This window comes from Atractosteus spatula, chromosome 5 (assembly GCF_055471065.1).
Source record: "Atractosteus spatula isolate fAtrSpa1 chromosome 5, fAtrSpa1.hap1, whole genome shotgun sequence".
In the NCBI taxonomy this organism is placed as follows: domain Eukaryota; kingdom Metazoa; phylum Chordata; class Actinopteri; order Semionotiformes; family Lepisosteidae; genus Atractosteus; species Atractosteus spatula.
Genome location: NC_142710.1, coordinates 61,939,027 through 61,962,889, shown reverse-complemented (window position 1 = coordinate 61,962,889; position 23,863 = coordinate 61,939,027). Strand labels below are relative to the sequence as shown.

Sequence of the window (23,863 nt, the reverse complement as noted above, 5' to 3'; positions counted from 1 at the left end):
AACAGTAAGAGTTGTTTAGAAAGATATAGTGGAGCAACAATTTGAAACCACGCTGACTCAGAGTTCTGCTCACTATATTTCTTGGAAAGGACACAAATAAAGGAGACCATTTGTAAAACAATGTCCTCAGTGCAGAAAACCAAGTAATTGGTTCAATAAGCAATTCAATAACTGATTAAGATGAAAATCACAAGACACAGGGATACTCCAGGGACAGGACTAAGAACCTCTGGTCTTCTGCATTTGTCAGAAGAGTTTGTCACATCATCTATGTGGATAACCCAATATGCAAACCCATACGTGAATAGTTTTCTCAGATATTCCTTGGTAAATCTGGTAAACAGTGGATATTGCATCAAGTCAGAGACACAAATTAAAGAGACATCCCATCTTTCAAAGGTTCTGGCCTCAAATAAACTACAGGTAATTGTGAAATAATATAAAAAGAATTTGTTCCACGTCTATGTTTTAACAACACACATACACTGGTGTGCACATATGCAAAAATAAAGAGGACTTAAAAAATATCAACAATAAATAACAATAACAATATAATAATACATAAATCATTAATTAAAACACAAAAGAAGCATTTTGGAGGCTGTCAGAAAATAATGTTTTCATTAAGGTACTGTAAAAACAGGTTTCCTCTAGCATCTACCAAATTCTTCCTTCCATCTTTTCAATTCCTAGAATTTTAAACTATTGCTACTGCAAGCAAAGTGCTGACGTGGGATTTTCCCACAGTTTCTAATGGTCTCTGTAGCCATATTTGTCATTTGAGAATCTTGATGAAGCTGTATACCAACCTCCAACTGTTGTCAGAAAACATAAAATGTTCCAAAGGAGCCAAATGAAAGCCAGATGTGGGTTGCAGAAGCCAAGAGTTTTAAAAAAAAAGTTTAGATTTGTTATTCTGAAAACGTTTTCTGAAAATATGTGAGAACCTTCATTGGATTTCTGCTTTATTACCGTATTATGGGTTACTATTTTTCTTTGCGCAAACCTTAACAGAACAGAAACTCCAATCATATTTTCATAATTTGGCTCATATTGCGGAGTCTGTCTCTCATTGGAGTATTCCTTGTACATTCATAGAAGGCTGAACAGCTCTGAATCTCTAACAGAGCTGCCTTAGTCATCCTGGATAAGGTACGCCTGGGTTACCTAATACTTTAATTTAATTCATTTTTAATATGAAACAACATTTTTCAATAGATCAGTGAATATGTAAGAATATTCAAATTGGTCAAATGAAAGGCCTTCTATATCTCAAGGTTTTACTGCACAGAATAGGACTGCATTATTCATTAAAATGATACAACCCTCAGCACTGCATTAGAAAAAAGACCTGTAATTAAGAAAGTGTTTTATGATCTTGCAGAGTGTCGTTAGGCTGCCATTTTTCAGGTCCTGGCATAGTATACCTATTGCATTCTTACTGGATAAGGATGAGCACTAACAAAAAAGTGATGAACGCAGCAGCATTTTAGATTCAAACTCTGACTTCCACATGTTACATCTGGTTGGAGATCTTAATAATTTCAGTGGTTCAGGAAAAACAATTAAATCCATCTCCAGTTAGGCAGAAATATCAAAATGACCTGCTCCAAAACATTATAGTACAGACTTCTGACATTTATTAATCAGCATTAGCCTTGAAAAACACTGTTTCCTTAAAGAAGTGTGAACTGAAGTGTAGTTGGGCTTCTGGTAAGACGTGCTGTCTTGATAGTGGACAAATGACTGCCAGGCTGAATAAATAAACCCGTCAAGGTCTACTTTCTACTGTACTGGGTAGAAATGTCACTGGATGATCTAGTATAAGATTACATTGCTAGAGCCATAAAGTTAAAATTCTCATCCCACTGAAGAAGCTAAATCCCCCAGGTCAGTTCCTACCTCAGCCGCCTGGGTCTCCTTGTGCAGCAATGTCAGCCCAGTGAGGTCCTCCAGGAAGGAGTGTGAAGAGTTAAAGACTTTAGACAAGAACTGGAATCCATCCCGCTCATAATGATCAAGCACCTGCAAAAAACAGCAATTTCATATGCACATTTTCTATATGATTGTAAAACGTACGGCGTTATCCACAATGAAGAGGCTATTTAACAGAGACATTTATTGGATATAGGGATATACATAGTGTGTTAAAGGACCTGGATTGACAGCATGACTGAATAAACCTCTGCTTGTAGCATGAAGATAATTCACAGATAAGAGGACAAGCAGAAAACTCAATTTCTCCACACAAAAAATGGTCCAGTTTCCACTGACAGCTGGTTAATGTGAAATAACTTAGTCCCCATCATAACAGCCACACTATGGAATACTGCCCTGAATTTCAGAAGAAACGTGAGGAGATTACTATCATTTTTCCTTGTTCTGATAGTGTTTCTTTGCTTCTCTGTATGCTGATGTGATGTCAGCATTACAGGAGCCAAACGTGGTTGCAGCACATTTTATTTTAGTGTGTTGTTTTTGCTTATTCTGACAAATTATCTAATTTATTTTTCACAGCATATTAACCTCATAGTGTTTACAGGTCAGCACAGTTATTCTTGAGATAAACCAGCCATCGCTTAGCAACATGGAAATAGAAGCAATGGAACATTTACAAGATTTCATTATGTTTTCCAGAAGTGTATCCCATGATCCCTAGCTTTGACTGATGGAGCTCACAAAGCCTAGCAACCATGTGACACAGGGGACATACATCTGTTTTACATTAGCCTCTTTTAGTTAAATGTGGCACGCCCTCACAACTACTCTTCTTCTATAATTGTTTGGAGCAACTGGATAGCTTTTTTGTCTGCAAAGATAAAAATGCCACAGCTCTTCAGTCCTTTCTTTGAAGCTACTGCATCTGGTGATTATTGATTTTTACTGTTAAAAATACTGCTTAAGAACCTAAAATACACTATGACAGAAACCACAGATAAGACAAATCCTACCTGTGTAAACAGCACTACACATTAAATGAACATTGTACAAGTTTTTTAAATGTGTTTTCAAACTAGGATTTAGGAACAAAGTGATGTTTTAACACAGCATTTGACTTTTTACAAACAGCTGTTCCCACAGATCACACTGAATTAAACCAAAGCTTTAATGTAATCTAAAAACCCATAAATCTACTGTCAGATGAAAGAGTTAGCACGTACAAGTTTGTTTAGACAAGAAATATGAAATTGAAGGGGAAAACATTCAATTTCAGAATTGCTGTATTAAGAGATTTACCAAATGCCTTCGGCTGCATTTATATTCCAATATTCCAATTGTTTTATCTTCTTTTATTTTTAGTAGAATCCAGTTAAATCATACACCATATTTTATCATTTTATCATATTGTAAGCCATTAGACAGTAAAATAATAAGTCTCTGTATTATCACAATTAAAATTGTCGTCTCTCTATAGAGATATCAGCTTGGCCATATGCCTCAAATCACTATATGTAATCTATTGCTCTCACTGAATAATAATAACATCACTTTATTAACCCTTTACAATTTCTTGCATTAGGAATTTGTCTTTTCACATACCCCAGCTTGCTCTCCATGAGACACACAGACACACAGGGAGAGAGCATGGGGTCAGAGCGCAGGGTCTACCATTGTACAGCGCCCCTGGAGCAGTTGGGGTAAAGGGCCTTGCTCAGGGGCCCAACGAAGTAGGATTCCACCCACAGGCGCAGATCCTTAGCCACAGAGCTACCGCTCCGCCCCAGTATCTCCACTTCAATTGATAGTTAGCTGCATTTTGAACAATGTGACATTTGGGCTATTCCCTATTAAAAATTGTTTTGAAGTTAATGTAAAAATAAATTATTTGAAAGAAAAAGACTATAAGGGGACTATGTCAATGAAAGACCATAAGAAAGGAACTGCAATGTAGCTTGCATTACCATTAAGGGAATGGCAAATCGAACAGAACTGCAATTTACAGTTTACAAACTGCACTGACTGGTAAATAATGAATAAAATCCTGCTTTATAAAATGACTATTTTTGGTTCTTATGGTCTTCTGAGATTAAATATGTAAAAGAATATACTGTAGACTCACTTTCATCATCAAACATAAAATTACTTTTCAACAGCCTGCCTATAGAATTAGTTTATAACAGAATTATATCAAGAAAGTTCTGACAGGAACATACATACTGCAATAATGAAAAGTTGTTGATGTTTTTTTTTTCTGAAACCAAAAATGATTTTTGACTTTACTACAGAAGCAGACAAAAAGTATAATACAAATACATATAAAAAGCTCAATACAAAGCAAAGTGCCAGTTTGCATGGTTTTCTGTGCACAGGAAAAATACTGTTTTGTCAGTAATAAACTGATTAAACATCTTATTCATTGATATTTGCTTTAGAAACTGTTTTTACAAAACAATATAGAAAACCACTCAGGGAACAAGTGGAAGTCTGTACCAAAAACAACGTTTTAGTTGTGGAGCCCTCTAGAGGTGAGTTCAAAGAAGGCTCCATAGCCAAAACATTGTGCTCTTTTCTTTTCACTTTTCAGCTTCTACAGCTCACCACTATAACCTCTGCGAAATTAGTGGTGTGCTACAACTTTTCTTCTCAAAGCCCAAACTGCTCTTTAAAATTATACATTACTTTATTTCAAGATCCTCAACTTTCCATTCTCCAGTTTTCCTCTGCGACTCCAGTAAAAATAGGGTTTTTACAAATCAATATTTTGCCTCCTACAGAAGAATTATTTATAGTTAAACTTGACTCGTTTTATCACTATTCAAATGCCTTTACACTACCATTAAAAACCTTTAAGCCCCAGTATGAAAGAAAGCATGACAGTGTTCAGTCATCTCTTTTGTCATATTGCATTGCTTTTTTATCATTCCGAGAACATCAATTTAAAGATTTTGGGGGAGAATATTATTAACAGATATTAATGTAATGAAGCCAAATTTGAGTGAAACCCTGAGCTAGACACACACATGTAGTGGCCTGTGTCCCAGGGTTGAAAATAACAGTGCTGCAATGCACAGACCTGCATGCTGACACATGCAGAAGACATTGAGCTGCAAAGATGATTTATGAGATGTGAGCCTTTCAGCACCCTGTTACCCCAGGGGAGAAAACGCTTCAATATGCAGGTTAATTACTTGCATGTGACAATGACATCAACAACCAACTGTGTCATGATTAAAACCATATGGACCCATTACGCAAAATGCACAATTTCCCCCACTAGATGTTCCCTAATGATTTGTATTTGTGACACAACCCTTGTGTGGGGCTCCTCAAAGGGCAAGAAAAAAATAAGTACTCATACATGTATAATATTGAATTACAGCTCTGCTTTGGCTCCAGTGAACTGAAGCTTGACAAATAAAACATAATATGTAATAATTCTAAGTGCCATTAAAAGCCGCTAATAATCTGTTTTGTTTAGGTCATGTTACCTGAGAGCCATGCAAAGGATTCTTTTGTTAATATCAGCCAAATAAAACAATACAAAGAACACATCACATAGTAATCCTACTGTCCTACTTCACCATGCAAAAAGTAGATGCTTTTTTTAAAAACAATGAAGGTGCTAAACTTACTATTGGTGAACAGGCGGTGCATTTATCAAACGCCAAGCTAGCAGGAAGGACGTTGTCAAATCTTGATAGAAATCCTCGAATCTATAAAGGAGAAAATAAACAGAAAGAAATGCTAAGGAACGTATGCTTCACTATGAAGTGTCAAGAGAAATAATATGAAAGACTTAAGCACCCCCTGGTGTCCTGAACGACACTGCTGAAGGTAATACATTAACATCAGTTCATTCCTACATTCAAGCGTGTCTGCCAACATGCTTCTTCCAAACAAGACGAAATACAATAAATCAATAACTAAAAACAGAGTTTAGCGCTTAAAACATCACAAATGACTAAGAAAGCATGTGTTGTAGCTGCTTCAATGTGTAAGTGTAAGAGCACTGTAGGAACCTGTTTTCTGAATCTGTAAAATACATTTGCTCATAAACATTTAGTTTCACACAGTAGGTGGTTATTCATTCATCTAGACTGGAAGTTAATAGCGAATTGATCAAAGGATCTCATTCAGCTGTTTCCTGAAGGCTGAAGCCACATAACTGGCTTCAATAATTTGGCTGGGTAGTTTGTTCCTGACTCCCACAACCCTTTGGGTAATGAAGTGCCTTCTGCTCTTGGTTTTAAAAACATCTCCACATATGTTTCTATTTCTTTTCTTTGTTTTGCATTTCACTTTTAACTGGGCTGACTCTGTCGATGCCTTTGAAAATTCTGATTACTTGAATTGGGTCTCCTCATAGTCTTGTCTGTTCAACATTGAAAAAGTCCATGTCTTTTGGACTGTCAGTGTGGACATTCCTATATTGACTGTGTTCGCCAATTGAAATACAAACACTGGTGGAGACCCTTATGAAAAAAACAAATTTTAATGTAAGAAAGAATAAAGCAGATACTAAGCTTACATCCATTAGGGTACACTAATCAAAAAGCTTTTTTAATGTAGCTGCTTCCTCAGACTGAATTGAAGAAGCAGAACTAAGAGAGACCATAAGTAAAATCCTGCATTACCAGAGGCTTCAATTGAACTCCCAATTTTAATAACTAGGCAAGTCAATTAATTTCTCCAGAATCAGCAACAGCCATGAAAGCTAATGAAATAGACAGCAAATGCTGCTCTATGTGCAGTGCTATTAATTTAATCTAAATACTCCCTGATGGTTTTTGCAAATTATTACTTTTTGAATTTTTTTGACGAGAGTTTCACTTGCAAATTAAAACTAAGTAGTTATGTTGCACTTCAGTCTTTTTCAGAGCACAATGCATATTTATATATGAAGATTTGTGCTTCAGATTAGGGCTAACGTTTTAACAATTTCAATGTCAATATCATTTAGTTTTGTTGAGCTTAAAGAAAAGTAAACTTTTCTAGTGGTATCAAGAGGTTTATTAATTGCTTTTTGTCAGAAAAGTCCTACATATTCGCTCAGAAAAAGTCAAAATGAGACAAAATATTTTGGTGAGATGAATTTAAAAATGCCTATCATTCATCTTTTCTTAATAGCATGTCTCTCTCTGAAATATCACTAATACTTCAAGGTACTCTAGACCTAAGACAATGTTAATAAAATCCTTCCCTAACTAATTTCCTAATGCTCTACAGATTATGTAAATGAAGGAGGGAAATAAATGATGAAAGATAATTTGCTGGGGAAAAAAAAGAAATTAATTGCCTTAATGAGACAGTGTGGGTTCTTTATGTTTAGGGCCTCAGTATAGTCATGAATCTACTGATTACTAAGCTGAAACAGGGAAAAACTACTCTATGATACGAAGTCAAATTGGCCATCTTGGAAGGTATTTGAAAATACAATAAACTATGGATTAAATGAGGAAACAACAGCTTTCACCAGTCATTCAGCAGATGGTTAATGAGAAGACATTCACACCTTAAACATGATTTATTTTTTATGAATACAGGCAGAAGGTTTTGTTTTCTATTATTAGATATTATGACACATTTCCCCTCTGAATTAGACGCATATGACTGCAATGACTACAAATAATTTAAAAAAAATATTGAGAGGAGATGTTTGTTGCCCCTCGATCAATCAGTTCAAGAGCATGACTTGGTATTGCAGTAGTAATAGAACAATTACTTCCAGCACAAAATTAATCAAAATTAATCACCAGTCGCCTTTCTATACAGATAACAAAATTACATATGCAAAAAAAACAAAGAACTGAAACATTCTGCACCACCCGTATTAATCAGGTAATTCCCATATTTATTACTGAAGTGAGTAAATAACTGGTAACCTATAAAGACAAGAATACTGAGAGCAGACCATTAATCTGAGTGCTTTTCTCTCCACGTTTATTTAAATTCAGTGTGACTCTGCAGTAAAATAAAGTCCGTTCTTCAAGTGTTCTAAAGGAAAGCACCCAGGCTAGTGAAGCAAATCCCAAGAGTGCCTGGAAATGTTTTATTGGATATTGACGACTCTGCTGCATTACACACTTTTATTATTGCCAAAGATAAAAAGAAACATTGTTTATTTGTGTGTCCCTTACAATCAGCGACTTTACAAAGCCCTACAGCGGTCCAAAAGAAAGCAAAAAAAAACAAATTTGTTTGGTTGAATTTCTGTGCATATCAATGTTTATTTGCCCTTGGTGCTTCACCCGCTACACTAAAAAAAGGTCCCTCGACAAGAACAAAAAATATCTATCCCATGCCATGGAACGCGTTTACACAAGATGACACTGATTGACTGTGACAGCTTTAATAAAGCCAGTGGCCACTGCAAGATGCAGCACAGGGATATGATCACAGTGCTGGCACTAACTAGCCCACTAAGGAGAAACAATGAGAATTTTGTAACTCAATTTGACAGAAATACACCCCTGATACCACAAATCATAGCTAATTAAATCTTGTCGCTGCATCCCAGCTGTCAAACATGGGAGAGGACAAAAAGCACTGTTCTTAAACCTTTCATTAATTGCATATTTACACCTTTAATATCACATGACAGGTGCCGAAGAAAATCGCTTCCTCATTTCTTTCTGGATGATTATTTTTATTGCATTTATTTTGCTTGCCATATCTGCATACATTGCAGATCGGTAATATGACCAATTTAATCTGTTTATTAAGTAATATGGAAACGAAGACCAGTGCAATAGTTTCTTAAATTCAGACAATCTTGCTTCAGTCTGGCATCTTATGTCAAATGTTAATTTCTTGCTTAGGAAAAGCAGTGGGTTGTCAGTTTTTAGACCACAAGGAGGCAGTGTGGTCTCATAACAGAAAGGGAATTAGAGAAGTCATCATCATGCCCCACCCGTGCCTGACAAACAGACTATAGCATAACCCTGGGAAAACACTCTATGGTTCTTCCACGTGAATTAAAGGAACAAATTAAGTGTAGAGAGAATTTTTACAATTCTAGCTCTGAAGTATCTGTTAAAGAAACATGCCTATATTTTTTTTAAAATAAACTTCAATAGCATAATTTATTAATAGTTCAGTATGGAATTTAGCTTTAATTGGTCACACCCTTGATAATTTAAATCATAGCTAATTCATTTTTGTATAAATAATAATGTCTGTCTTTTCTAATGTCTGTATCGAGCTACAAGTAACAAATGACCTTTCTGGATGTTATCTATCACAAAAATGCTATTTAGCCAATTCCGATTAAAACTACTTGCCTTTAAAACATAAACATATATACAAAACTGAAATACGTAAGTATTTATCTAAGTATTTATAAGTAACGATCTTGAATGATCCTTTATTGATCTGTAGTGAACAGCATACAAACAAAATCAGAAAAATAAGATTCACTGCACTGCACTGTATCACCCAACAGCAATCTAAACGCTTCTCTGAATGGGAATGTTTGATCTCTAAATTAGTGATCATAAGGTGATAAAGTGTTTACAAAATCATTAATCTAAGGAACTTAACCACTGGTTGTGATATGACTGCACGAATTACAACTTTAAACACAGAGAGAAATGCAAAGGGAATAGAAGTGCTATTACTTCCACTACTGAATAAACCAGAGGTGATTGTGAAGGCAGTGCAGCCTAGTTCCTCATATTTTGCAATTCACTACGCTGGCTGTTTTGCTCAACATTTAATTTTCTACATCACACGGTTTGATCTGGGGTTGTTATGCGAAGTCAGACTGTCAGTACACATTTTCCATCTAATCCTATAATAAATGTGAAAGTTCATATTGTGAAATTCTGTTTTTCGGTAGATGGCATTATTTGCAAAAGGTTGGGTGAAGCAGTAATTTCAGTACCCTGGCCTTTCCACAAGTACATTACATTATGTATATGTGGATCTAATTTCACATTGGCCCTTACCAATCATGGCCTTCTTATAATCCCCATCTATGAATTGGCTTCATTGCTCTGCTCTCCTCCCCACTGATAGCTGGTGTGTGGTGAGCGTTCTGGCGCACTATGGCTGCCGCTGCATCATCCAGGTGGGGGCTGCATACTGGTGGTGGAGGGGAGTCCCCATTACCTGTAAAGCGCTTTGAGTGGAGTGCCCAGAAAAAGCGCTATATAAGTCTAAGCAATTATTATTATTATTATTTAAGACAGCACTCTTTCTAACCTTGTAGATTCCAGAGAACTTGTGAGGTGCTAATTTGCCCCTTATGAGATTCACAGAATGGTAACTGTCTATTGACTCAGGCAATCACCACAGAGTACAGCAAATTATGTGGAGAAGCAGAGTCAAGCACAGTCAACCTGAGAGGGGAATAGACAGGCCTAAAGGTTACAATTTTAAAGTTTAACCTGGCAATCCTCTTTCTCTATAGGGTATAGTAAAAGTGATGTATTTTTGAAAGCTTATTGTTTTGAATGTTTTTTTCTTATATAAGTAAGCCACAACTGTATATTTATTTCATTTGTCTTCATCTTCATGCTGCAGTAGTAATAAACAATGAATGCAGCATTAAAAAGTGGGATAATTCCATTTGGATTCAAATCATTGAGGGTAAAGGTATCACAATCTGAAAATGTTCATGATGGAATGGGTAAAACAGGCTAAACTACTTGGACCACTGTGAGAGTATATTTCTTAGTGCAACATACAGGGCTGACAGGTCTAAGATGTATCTTTAGTTAACAACAGAAAATCAATTTATGGGAGGGAAACAGTCCTATATAAATGGGAATCAATTCTCCCCTTCAGGGGCATTGCGTGTCTTCCTTTACATTCAAGGTGACCGTAATTATGTCAATGGTCTCTTCGATTTAGGAGATGACTCAATAAAACCAGTTACACAAACGACAGCCTTTTCCAATAAGCCTGCTGATAAACATACAGTATTGTGCTTGTATTTGCAGAAACATGAAAGTAACTATTCGGTCTTTTCCTCCAAAAAAGTTAATACACAGCTGTTTCCGGCTAATTTAGATACTTGTTTGGGTCTGAATTCCTGTTATTTGTAAAGCTTTTCATAACCATATGCTCTACAGATCATGTAAATGAAGCAGGTGACTGCTTTTCTGAAAAGACCCTCAGGGAATATCCTGCAATTTCCAATGATCATGTGGTGTTCAGGTGCACAATTCAACCAACTCCTTTTTGTTTGGCAGTGAAGCCATCATAAATATGAATTGTTTCCAATCCCATGATAGCAGGCTTCTGATTTGCAGTAGAAACACCTCTTGGGAAAGGACACTATGTTCCACATAGGTCAGGGGATCAATGATATCTGTCTCCTTCTCATTCTTCTGCATAAAATTAGCACTATAATGATGTCTGACAATTATGGTCAGTGAGGCTTGAAGTTTTTCAAAGCAGGGGCAGAATGTCATGTGATAAGCTAGAAAACCATTAACTGAAAACACATACGCATATTTAATAGGTTTAACAGTTAATATGCTACTGGAAAATCTACTAATGCCTGGTTCTGAATGTCTTGGCCAAAGATGGTACCGTTTACCAGACAGTGAAGTACTGCTATACACTGTTAAGTGCATTTTAAACTGAAAACAGGAAATAATTTTATTTTACCCAAACGGTTGTGGGATATGAAATAAACTACCCGGCAATGTTGCGGCTAATAACCTGGTTTCTTTCAAGTAGGGTCTGGATGAGATCATAGGATCAAATTAAGTACTACATATCAAATGGTGTTGATGGGCTGAATGGTTTCCTTTGATTATTCTTATGTTTTAATTTTCATGATAATGATATGTACTGTAGATTTTTTTTTCATTCTACTTATATCTAATCCTGCACCTCTCAGCATAAATAAAAATCAGGCTTTAAATACTGTATTAATGAACAATGAAAATTTAGACTGCAGACAGGTATGTCTGAGTGAATCTGGGTAGGCATTAGCTTTAGTCAATTTCTACTGCAATTTCAATTCAATACATATACTCTATATGCGCAAATGCTATACACAATATAATACAAGGATTTTTAACTTTTTTAAGATCAACTGATAACAATGGCTGTGAGACGCAAGAAGCAAAAGACATTTAAAATAGGGATGGGCATTGCAGGCAGTTCCTCTAGGATGAACATTAGTCATCCTGGCAAGAGTATGCGACATTTGGAAGAAACTTTAATTTGCCCATTTGTAAATCTAGTCATATCTCCAACAGCAAAATTAGTTCAATAACAAAAGGGGAAAGGAACAAATGAACAAACTGCAGAGAAATATAGTATATGCATGCATTTTTGGTGAATCTGCAAACTACAACAGCAAAACCTCCTGCAGATTTTCTCAGTTGACTGACCTGATGTGGAACAAGACCAAGTGAGGTTGGAGGTTCATTCATTCTGTCATCACTGCTGCTGGCTACTGCATAACCTCTGTGACAAAGAAAAGAAACAATAGGGTCAGTTTAGTCAACATTTTCAGCACAAAACAAAATCTGTCACCATGGTTCGGAGCTTCAGAGTTTATCTACAAGGAAACAGAATACAAATTTAGACAATGGACATCCCTGCAGGATTTATTTTCCCTAATTTCCCTAATTTTTAAGAATTACACATACTTTTCAGTAATTTTAACAAGTAAAGGTTTATTCTATGCTGAAAATAGAAGAAAAGAAACACGATGTTTCGGCTGTGGAGCCTTCTTCAGGTGTGTGAAGGCTCCACAGCTGAAACGTTGTGTTTCTTTTCTTCTCTTTTCAGCATGGAATAAACCTTTACTTGCTCCTTTGAAGAATAGAAATGCTGATGCAGCTACCTACTCATACTTTTCAGTATACCTCTTGGAAGTAAAAATGTTTTGCAAGTTGAACACAGTTTTTCTTCTTATTGACTTTGCAATTTTTACGGGAACTCGAGTGGTACAGTAGGTAATGCAAAGATTTTTGCTCACTTATTTTACTGGTTGAATTGATATAGCCATAAAATATGAAAATAAGCTTTCATTTTACCTTCACAAAACAATGTGGAGGCCATAACTGAGCCAAGCAGCTCTAAAGATGAAGTGAACTAGCTACCAAAATGAATTTTAGAGGGACAAAAACAAATGGGTATTTCATACCTGAAAAGCTAAAGATTTTTTTCTTTCATGGGGTTTTATTACACTCTGTTTTGAAAAATATGGAACAGTCAACAAGTCGTATTTTCTTGAGACTTATATTTCTTTATTTTTCTTTTCACCTTTATACAGTACATTATTTCATGTTTATCATCATGTGAACAGTTATTTCTGTTTAATGCCATATTATTAACTGTTCTAGTGGATTTATATTTAAAATTAAAATGTGCAATCCAATTATATTAATACAGCACAAAGTTGATTGAATTACATTGAGCCAGCTAATGCATTAGCAGTGAATGTGCTTTTTCATTTGAGAGCAATAGATAAAATGTCACCTGTATGAATCAAGTGCATTTACAAGAATACCTTTTAAAGGTTTTTTCATTATGTTTAAGATGTGTAATCATCCTCTCACTTGTGAAGGTAGGTGTCTTGCAGAGTAATGCCTAGATTTTTCAAAAAGCCTCCATAGTGCTTATCTAAGTGAAGGGATTTGCACATAATACTAGGATTGGTCCCGTCTGCATCTTGAAATTGCTGTAAATGACCACTCTAAAATGAATCATTTTCTTTGGGTCTTTGTTGTTACCTTCTGGTGCATTTTATAGCGAGGGAGATTCTAGAGCAGCTAAAGCGCAAAATAAAATTTCTGCTCTTTCATGACACTACCAGTCTAACAGTCAGCATTTATATACTCACTATGGCTAATATTTTAGCAAAATCATCAATGCCCAAATTAATACAGTTACATGTCTATATGTATTCAGCTTCCAAACTTTCAGTGCATTCCTTATTCCATAAATGACCTACGCATACTTAAAAAAAGTTTTTTTTTATCTCTGTGAAAAAAAATTGGTAATGAGAAAAGACATCAGTGCTGGTCTTAAACTATAACACCACAGTTGTTAGGAAACATTTTTCTAGCAGTAATCAACCATGCTTCACTCCTGATGGTTTCTTTAAAGAGAAAGTCAGGCTACTCAGGCTTTACAGAGACGTCCTTTGCTATGGCTTAATGTGTTTGGAGGGTCACTCAAGAACATTTTTAGACTTGTTTGAAGCAGGTGTGATAGTGAGCCATGTAGCCAGAAATTCTGTAATGGAAGCCTGAGCATCAAACGCAGCTATTATGTATCTGATAGTTGTTTTTTTAATAAAACATTTTAAATTGTATACAGTACATATATGACGCACATAGCTCTTGCTGGAATACAACCCATTTATGTTAGTTTGGTTAGCATTAAATAAATTATAAATGTAGACAGTATTTCAAAGTGTTCTGGATGTGCACTGCCTATTCCTCTGGAGATGTGGTGAAAACTAAAATTTTTGTCAAAATCTTACAAATATTGATAATTTTAATGAAATTGTGTAAATTTATTTTCTTTTGCAATTACAATTATGAAGCCATACATAAATTGAAAATTCATGCTCGTTTCAATGTTTATATTTATGTCACAAGACTTCACAAATTCAGTAAACAGATATTGAAAGCACTACAAATATATTTCGAAATCGTAACTAAGGGGATATAACACTGCAAGACAAGCCTAGACAAGCAGCAGAGAATCACTTTGCTCAACTACATGCATTAAGGTCAAGGTCATACAGAAATGAATTGTGACATCTGGTTACATAGCTGTCTTTCTCTTTTCAACTTAGGGAAAAAAAAAGATAAATGCCAAGTAAATTTATTCTAAAGTTAGCCTGCCTTAAAATTGACTTATTAGCAGTGACCTCCTTGAGTAATGAAGTTCGTCAGAAACAAAACTAATAATATTTTGCAACACTGCAGTTCCTTTTGGGAATCCACTCAGTTAAACTAATTTGAAATAGATTCTCAGAGGCTTGATTCTGTAACAAAAGGGGTAAATAACAAAAAAACGTATTCATAAGAGCGACATATTGTAAACACATCTATCAGCTTGTGGTCCTTTAATATTTTAGGCTTATTGTCAGAATAGCTTGTCAATGTGCAACCAACAGTTTCCTAGGAAGAACATAATAGAAAGCTACACACATTTAATCAGCCTTGAATTTAAAATTAAGATTGAAAATAAACATTGTTAACTGGGTTAAGGAAAAACATTTGCATACTAAATAAGAATGATAATATGGAGGATGTTGTACTTAAGACAAAGAAAAAATACAAACTAAAACATCATATCTTAATATTCTTCATGTAAAAAGGACATATTGCTGTTTGTTTAGCCATTGCTGTCTCTTACGTTATTAAAATGTGTATCGGTTACATACAACAGTCAAACAATCAGGCTGCATGTAATTTCTCAATAATTACTCATACAAGCATGCTATTAGAAAGGGGGGGCACGACTTCACTACATTTCGTTTCATATTCGTCCTTTTTGTTTCACAAAATCCAAATTCATCATTTTAGCCCAGCAAACAAGAATTCATATATCACGGAAATGAGGAACGAAAAGAGAGCAGTTCGCTGAAAGGATAACTTACCCCTCTGGGTGCTGTAAAATGGAAATCATTAATTCTACAGCAAGAGCTCCAGCTATCGTGGCAAGCCCGGGGCGACTGACAGTACACTGCTGGTCCAAAGTGCGGTCCCTTGTGGACTATCAAAAAGAAAAATTTAGCAAGCCAGCGTTAATGGGAGTCAGTCTCTGGTTTTATCTGCCTGACATTTTACTTCATTTACTTCAGTGCCTCTATGTTATGCCTTTTAGGACAATTACTACTACACATACTGTATGTTCATGTAAAGAAACACTTCCTATTCCCTAAAACGTGCTGTTTAAACAGTGATGCAGTAGATGTCAATTATAAACCCTCATACATATCATACGTTTTGTGTATTTTGGGACCATTGCATATTATAAAAAATTTCCCAAAGTAATCTGAAATACCTTCAGAAATGTATGAAAACCTTCATTCACTTAAATACTTAAATGACTGCTGACCATGGTGATCATTTCACAAAATGCTTGACACTTTCAAGCATTTCCTTGAAATTACTACATAAAAAAGGCAGATACTTGAGCCACAGCATCAAGTGAGAAGCAACATCTCTTGCTGAAGTTGCCTGAGGCCCACAGGTACCTGACAAGTTACAAGAGTTGTTGTGCCCAAATCTTTACATTTCTGCTAGTTTTTGAAGAAATTTCATTGCATTTCATTGCATCCTTGCTATAGATACACAAGCCCACACAAATGTTTTTTTTATATCTAGTGCTCATTACCTCACCAATACTGATATTAATGAAATTAAAGCTTTTTTCTAGACAATTGTACCAACACCATATCAACACCTACCAAAATCAACTCAAACAGGTGAATTACTTTTCTTCCCACAATATATTCAGTTCCAGGTAATAATGTCCTTTAGCTAAATCTTTTACTTGAAAAAAATGAACAGCACAGCTACAATAGCAATCGTCTCACTTGACAGCGTTGTCAAAAATGACTTTTGCTTCAGACACCATTTTGAAAGGCAGTTCACTGTAGTTCTTTAAATAAGAACTCCACACTTATACAAAAGAACAGAAAAGGAGGATATTTGTGCATGAACCTGGAAAACCCAAACAGTGTCAGCACAAACGTTAAAAGGTTCTGAAGTACATACATCCCCGGGCGCGACGACGTCATTACAGAAGTAACAGCCAAGCCTGTGCCCAGGGATGTTGGAGAAGAGCGAGGCTCCTGGTACAGCTGAGTAGGTGGAGGACACGGGCTCTGCCTCAGCGGATTCGGCCTGCCGGGGTTTCTTCAGGCCATGTCTTATTACAACAAAGGTGTCAAACCCAAGAGCAGCATTAACAACCAGCTTTAGGAAGAGGGGAGACAAAAGACAAAAGACAAAAGAATACGCACATTGTAACTTCTGTTTGAAAGCCGAGGGCTAACCCTGTGCCATGTACAACAGGGTACTAATGTGAGAACAAACTTACATTTCCTTGGGTTTGTCATTTGTGGATTAGTAGCACTAGTGCTTTACACATAGGAGTGTGTACTCCTTTACACATAAGAGTGTACCCACTCCATCCACCACCGAAGATGAGCAACCACCTAGTGCAAGCTGGTACAAGCTCTGAGAGGAATGAATCCAGAGCACCAGGGTGAGCACGTCTACTCTTGAGAAACAGCGCCACTGGATTTTTGCTTAATGTCTCATCCAAAGGATGGCAGCTACAGCACAATGTCTCCCCCTCACCATAATGGGACTTTGATTTGATCCGGGGGGAAGAGACCCCTCAATGTGAGATGCTGATAGTACAGTGGAAATGCACAGAACAACACTGGATCAAACAGCTTTGCAGGGATTTTGGCAGGTTTTGTTATGGCAAAATATGGCAAAGTGTAGTTTACCTATTTAGAAAGGGGTTATTTGATTGCTTATACTGTTTATAATGTCGTACTAATGTTTGATTATATAAGCTGTTAACTATTAACTGCATTTATTCAATTCAATTATAGCTATTATTATTATTATTGTTGCATAAGTTCTTTATTGGAACAAGCAATAGGTTTATTCCATGTTGAATAGAGAAGAAAGAAAACAACGTTTTGGCTGTGGAGCCTTCTTTTCAGCACCTATTACTTGTTCCTTTGCAGCCTACGCATGCTGACACAGCTCCCCACCTGAACTAAGTTCTTTACTGTCATCTGTTTCTGCTCATGGTCTAATGAAATGGCCCTACTGGCTAAATAAAAAATACATTACTATTTGTCTCCTATAAACGACATGTTGTTATTGTACATGTCAGTGACTAAATAAATAAGAACGACACCTCAATGGCAAAAAGTATTAGAATTACAGCAGTATAAAGCAGTATTTATGCACAATGAAAGGATAAGCCTTCATGCAGGAAGGTCTTTAAAATGTTGCTGATATCAGTCATGTAAGCTTCTAAATAGGAGATGAAGCCTTGCTTGAAATAAATTATAGTGTTTTGGTCATGAGTGTGTAATATTGTACTTTTTCAGAAAAAACATACATTAAGAACCATAGGTAAAATTATAAGCAGTAACCATTTGCTCCATTAGGGCACAGCCTTTGTACACTGCAATTACCCTAAAGGGTACAATGAAGTTGCAAGACCTCTGTGTCAGAACCAGCATTTTTTAATCAGGATTGTTGCCTTCAAACCTTTCAAAGCCACAGCTATTCTTTATTATTTTTTATAACTATCCCAAGCCAATTATTTCAAACCACCATCAATTTGTTGACATGATTCATTCCTTAGACTAGAAGATTAGTTCTTCTTACTTTACCAAGTGAAATCATGTATTTGGTACTGATAAAAGAGAATAATGGAATAAAAAGCACTAAAAAATATATATTTTGTTTTAAAAGAACTTATCATCATCAAAACAAACACCCTTTCCCACAGTTAGTCTTTAAATTTAAATATGTGAGGCACTAAATTGTTTCATTATTATTAATATTGAAATCTCGCTAGGCACTGGTGTAACACCCCCACTCTTTTCAAGAAATGCCCTGGGATTTTTAATGACCACGGACAGTCAGGACCTCGGTTTTAAGTCTCATCTGTAGAACAGAGTCTTTTTTGCAGTATAGTGTGCCAATCACTGTACCGGGGCATAAGGACCCACAAAGATTGACTGGTGAGCGCCTCCTACTGGCCCCCCTAACATCTGTTCCAGAGCAACCTTAGTTTTTCCCAGAAGGTCTCCCATCCAGGTACTGACCAGGCTCACACCTGCTGAGCTTCAGCGGGTTGCAAGTTACAGGGTGATATACTGGAGCAGCTGGAATAATCAGCCTTTATGCTCTATCGTAGGCCTGAATTACCTTCCTCTGACTGGCAGCAATAACGGTGGGCAGCCAGCGGCTCTCCCGCGTGTCCATTAGCAGGAAAACAACGTCGTGTGAAGCGATGAGTTGCTCCAGCTGTTCCACGTCGGTGCAAGCCTGATCCATTGTCGCCTGCGAGAAATTCACGGGGTGTCCCGGCATGGGTATGCTCATGTTATAACCCTTGGCAGCCTGCAACAAAACACGTCATCAGAGCAATGCCTTTTAGAATTCAACATGCCTCGTTCTTATCTTGGCTTTCACCTTTCCTCGCTAAAGTTCGAAATAACAGGCTCATTAGCGAAAGGACGGCGACGGCTCGGAGGAGAATTCTCCAACGACCCCCTTTCTCCACACCCTGCCAGGGCTGGAAATGTTGGAAAATAAATCCGATATTTGTTTAATCTTTGCGCGAATGAAGCGCACCAGAAACGGCCTTTATTTTGGTAGGGGCCACAACAGGAGAGCACAGTGAAGTAGGAGATACTCACTGCCTACGACCTGTTATCTGATCTGTCACAAAGGCTTGAAGTTAGCAGAGAGAAAGGCAGAAACGGCTGGCAGGAAGCTCCTGCTATGCCCCCTGCCTGTGTTGATAGCACCGACTAATTGCCCTGACCCTCAGCACAGTTACGGAAGACAGACAGAGGGGCCACTCATTAATTGGAAAGCTGGTGAAATGCAGATAAAAATATGAATTAATAATGTTGATAACATCACCAGGCGAGGGAGTTAATTTGATTCTTATCAGCAGTCATTACAGATTCTGGGGAAAAGGAAGAAAATGCTATGTTAACCTACACATGCAATTCCTCTGTGCACAGCTGATCCAATGGCAATGTTCATACATGGATGACATTTATGGATTCGGGTCAAGTAAGACACTTGTCATTCAAGGAAAGGCTTGGCACTTCTCTAGCATTGTAATGTGTCCTTGATTGTAAACATCATAATAACACATAGCAGATTTTAGCAGAAAAAATATGACATGGCAAAAGTGTCTAAAGATATATGTTCAAACATAAAACAAGGAGGAGATATATATGTACAGTATATTTTATATATTTTCACCAAAATTCATGCAAGGCTTTAAACCAGAATGCCACTAGAAGCATATGTTGAGAAATAGGTCAATAAATGATAAGATCACTTTATTGGCCATATACAATTTCTTGCATTAGGAATTTGTCTTTTCGCATACCCCAGCTTGCTCTCCATGAGACACACAGGCACACAGATGGGGAGAGAGAAGCTTGGGGTCAGACCGCAGGGTCAGCCATTTATATAGCGCCTCTGGAGCAGTTGGGGTTAAGGGCCTTGCTCAGGGGCCCAACAGAGTACGATTCCTCTGGTGGCTGTGGGATTTGAACCGGCAACCTTCCAGCCACAGGCGCAGATCCTTAGCCACAGTGCCACCGCACTTTCACTTGCATTTTCAACCCGAGGGATCCCAAAACACCTTACATAAAAGAGAACCACTTCACCACTGAAGAGCAGCACCTACATGGGCAACATGAGGCAGCCATTCTGTGCCAGCAGCCCCCTTGCACTGCAGATCAGGCAGAGAAGTAAGAAATAAGCTCATTGATCAAATGAATAGGGGAAATTTAGGAGGGTGAGATTGTGCAGGCCTGGTGTGAAGCATAGTCAAGATACCGAGGTCAACACCCCGACGCTTAATTTTGAAACCGTTTTTATTTGTAATACTGCTGCAAGATGAATTTTCTTTGACTATCGGTTAAATAGATTAGTCCTCTCATTCATACATGAACAGAGCCAGACCTGACAGATGTCTTGCTCATGTATTAGTATGTCCTCTGCCAATGAGCCTTTTCCATTTGATTAGATGCAGCAACAATCATCACCTCGGCATTGCCCATCTTATCAACTCCCCAATTGTGTCCTATTATTTTAAGATAACATAGAAAGCCGAAGCACAAAGCTGCTAATTTTGCTGGATTCTTTTAAGGCACGAGCAGCCAGCCGTGAATAACGATAAGGCATTTTACAATAAATGTGCTTGCATCTTAAATTAATAAAACACTCTAGTGATAGTCCTTTAAGCACAGTATCTTAATAAAGTGCTTTATTTACCGATGTTTTTTAATATTTGCTATACATGTTAAGATCAAGAACACAATGTACAAGGCAGGAAAAAAACAAAACAAATGTTGAACAATTCAGTGCAAAATATGTTAAGCTTTAAGGCTGATTTTCTCTAACATTTTTTTTACTTATAAGAGATATATCAACGTAGGTCTTTATGTTTCTTTTGCTTGGACTATGGTTCACTGGTGGCCCTTGTCCAATCCCAAAGAACCAAAGTCCTGCAGGTTTTCCAGCTCATTAACTCCTTAATTGTTTATAGACATGGAGTATACTCAGCCAAATGATCATGTAATTACTGAAATTAAGAAACTGGGAGAAGAAATGAGATGAAAACCAGAAGCCCCAAGGCACTCTTAAGGACTAGAAATTCCTCACAGCATTCCCATATTGATCAGACAATCCTGAAACAACCAATTCCAAATCTCAGTATTTATCCTGTTCTTCACAGTTCTTTCACAACTGAGGATGTACAGTGAAATAAAAAACCTCTTGAACTCCAGCACACCTTGGCTACCAACTGTGCAATTTTTAATTGTTTTGATTCAATATCTTTATTTTCAACATATTGAAAGTATTAAAACACTAAATTGAAAGAAGTCTGTCATAACAGTCACGCACTTTCAGAGTGCCAGTACAAATTCTTTAAAAAAGGACATTTGCAAGAAATTAAACTTATTGCCAAGTTTTAAATGAAAAAAGAGGAGAAAGAGAGCAGGACTGGAGTTAAAGTAAATCAGAAACAGTTTTGCTTAATAAATACCTATGAAAACCTATTAGTTAAAAAAACATAAATGACTGTATTAAACACTTACAGTTTCGTATTTGTCATTTAAAAAGCCACAGACATCTGAATCTTGGAAAATTAGTGTTACTGCTCATAAGGTGAACCTTATCTCAGTGTTTTGGCATTCCCCATAAAGAAATGAAAACCATAAGTATATATATATACTGTATGTTGACCATATGAACCAAATGTATGGTTCAGTAAAAGTATTGGGAAACAACATACTGTAAAAGCGTACAATAAGACTAAACTCCCTAATCTATGTGTCCAAAGTGCTTTGGCAAACCACTGAAAGTGGTAAAGCTGATAGAAAAATCAGCAACAAAAGCCGATATTTGTGCGTTTTTCAAATAATGCAAAGAAAGATCAAAGGCTGACATCTGAGGGTTTAAATAGGGCTCACCACTCCAGGGAAAATTTTCTCAAGCCTTTCTACTGCTGCCAGAGCCTTGGGCTTCCCCCCATTAAGGCAGTCTTCAAACTCGTACAGAGGCTGCCGCACTGGATTGGAGTACGAGATCTTCGCATTGTCCAGAAACGTGATATGTCTCACTCCCCAGCCCTAAAGGAGGGGAAAAGAACAATCTGAATCTGAAAATGCCCTGGTAAGGAGACAGAGCTGTTTACTTAACTTAGTTTAGTTAACAAACCTATACTCTCAAGCTGCATTAACACATTACTAAATTCAACATAAATTGTTATACACTGAAGAAGCCCGACATTTTGTCAAACTGGTTGGTAGTTTATCTGGCCTTTATATGCAAAAAAGCTTTAAATAATAATGCGCTTAAGTTTTTCTCATTCAATTTTAAGCAGCATTTTCCATTAGCATTTATCTATTACCAATTTGATCCCAGCCCCTTACCATTAAAGTTCTTGCAACATTACAGCCCAAGGTTCCAGCTCCGAGCAGCAGACATTTGGTCGAAATGATTTTCTCCAAGTCCAGCGATGGGACCAGCCTCCAGCGCATCAGCTTCAGGTTCAGATCGACCGAGGACTCGGCCAGCCTTTCTCAACGAGAGGGGAGATGGGGTTTTTTTTTTCAGCAACGGCTTGAAATGGAAAACTCTGAACATGGTAACAGGTGGCAGGTGCAGTATCGTGTCATGAAAATGTCAAGAACGCTTAGGAGATTCCACACGATACCCTTGAAAGAGCAACAATTTTGAAAAGATGAACTAAGCATTTTAAAGTATAAGAAGTGGGAATTTTGAAATCATTCTACTATGCTTTATGTGTTTTAAAAAAGGTAGTGGGAAACAAAAGGATGGGCTATATAAGCTTTTATTTTAGTGTATAATAGCTGATGCCATAAACGATAGTTCAACATACGGTACCTTTTAGGGTCCATGCATTCACTAAGATTCACCATTCGTGGGCCCATGGCTCCCTTCTGATTCTTCTCCCAGCCCACACTTTTTGGGCATCCTTTAAAAATACAGATCACAGATCAATGTCCTAGCACTTCTTCAAAGTTATACACAATTATCGATTGAGCATAAATCAGGTTTTATGACATCATGTCTGTTCTGATCCATCACAAAATATATGGAAAAAAAATTCACATAAGCAGTTTTAAACAGAAATATCAACCCTTACACAGTAGTTTTGTTTTTGATGCATGTATCATACTGGTCTGTTGTTTGACCACATCCCACTTCATATAATGAAAGTGTCTGGTTCAAAGACCTGGCACAACTCAAAAGTACAGGAGGTGCACATTTAGCACAGCTCTTATTTATGGTTCATGTCCCTGAACCCTAATTTATCACTGTGTTACATTATTATGCTTAAATAAAACTCAAATTACAATACTCTAATAGTCAATATTTTCAAACCAAGTAATGGCACAAAAGCTCTGGAATGAATGAACAAGACATTGCAGTCCTGTATTTTTGTGCAGAGTAAAGTAAGGAACTTGTCTCAGAAAGCCTAACCTCTCAAAAACTGAGAACGTCTGTATTCCAGCACAGCTGGAATATTTACTTGTCTGAACTAGCACTCAGAACATATTCTGGTATAAGCAGCAATAAATTCCCACAGTGAATATAAGAAACACAAAACCACATTGTTGCATTCCCATAATTAACTCAAGAAACATAAAACCACATTTCTGTCTTCCCATAAT

At 36.8% G+C, this 23,863-nt stretch overlaps 1 protein-coding gene across 1 annotated transcript in view; it reads right to left on the bottom strand.

Annotated features, from left to right (window-relative positions):
• Positions 1–23,863, bottom strand: part of atg7 (ATG7 autophagy related 7 homolog (S. cerevisiae)) — a 65,647-nt gene that overhangs the window by 29,600 nt on the left and 12,184 nt on the right. The window contains exons 11-19 of the mRNA XM_088915630.1: positions 23,073–23,163; positions 22,598–22,742; positions 22,136–22,294; positions 18,837–19,031; positions 16,647–16,847; positions 15,524–15,639; positions 12,291–12,366; positions 5,574–5,654; positions 1,903–2,025 (exon numbers count right to left, since the gene is read on the bottom strand). Of these exons, the coding sequence (XP_088771756.1) occupies positions 1,903–2,025; positions 5,574–5,654; positions 12,291–12,366; positions 15,524–15,639; positions 16,647–16,847; positions 18,837–19,031; positions 22,136–22,294; positions 22,598–22,742; positions 23,073–23,163 (1,187 nt within the window). The remainder of the gene's footprint in view (positions 1–1,902; positions 2,026–5,573; positions 5,655–12,290; positions 12,367–15,523; positions 15,640–16,646; positions 16,848–18,836; positions 19,032–22,135; positions 22,295–22,597; positions 22,743–23,072; positions 23,164–23,863) is intronic.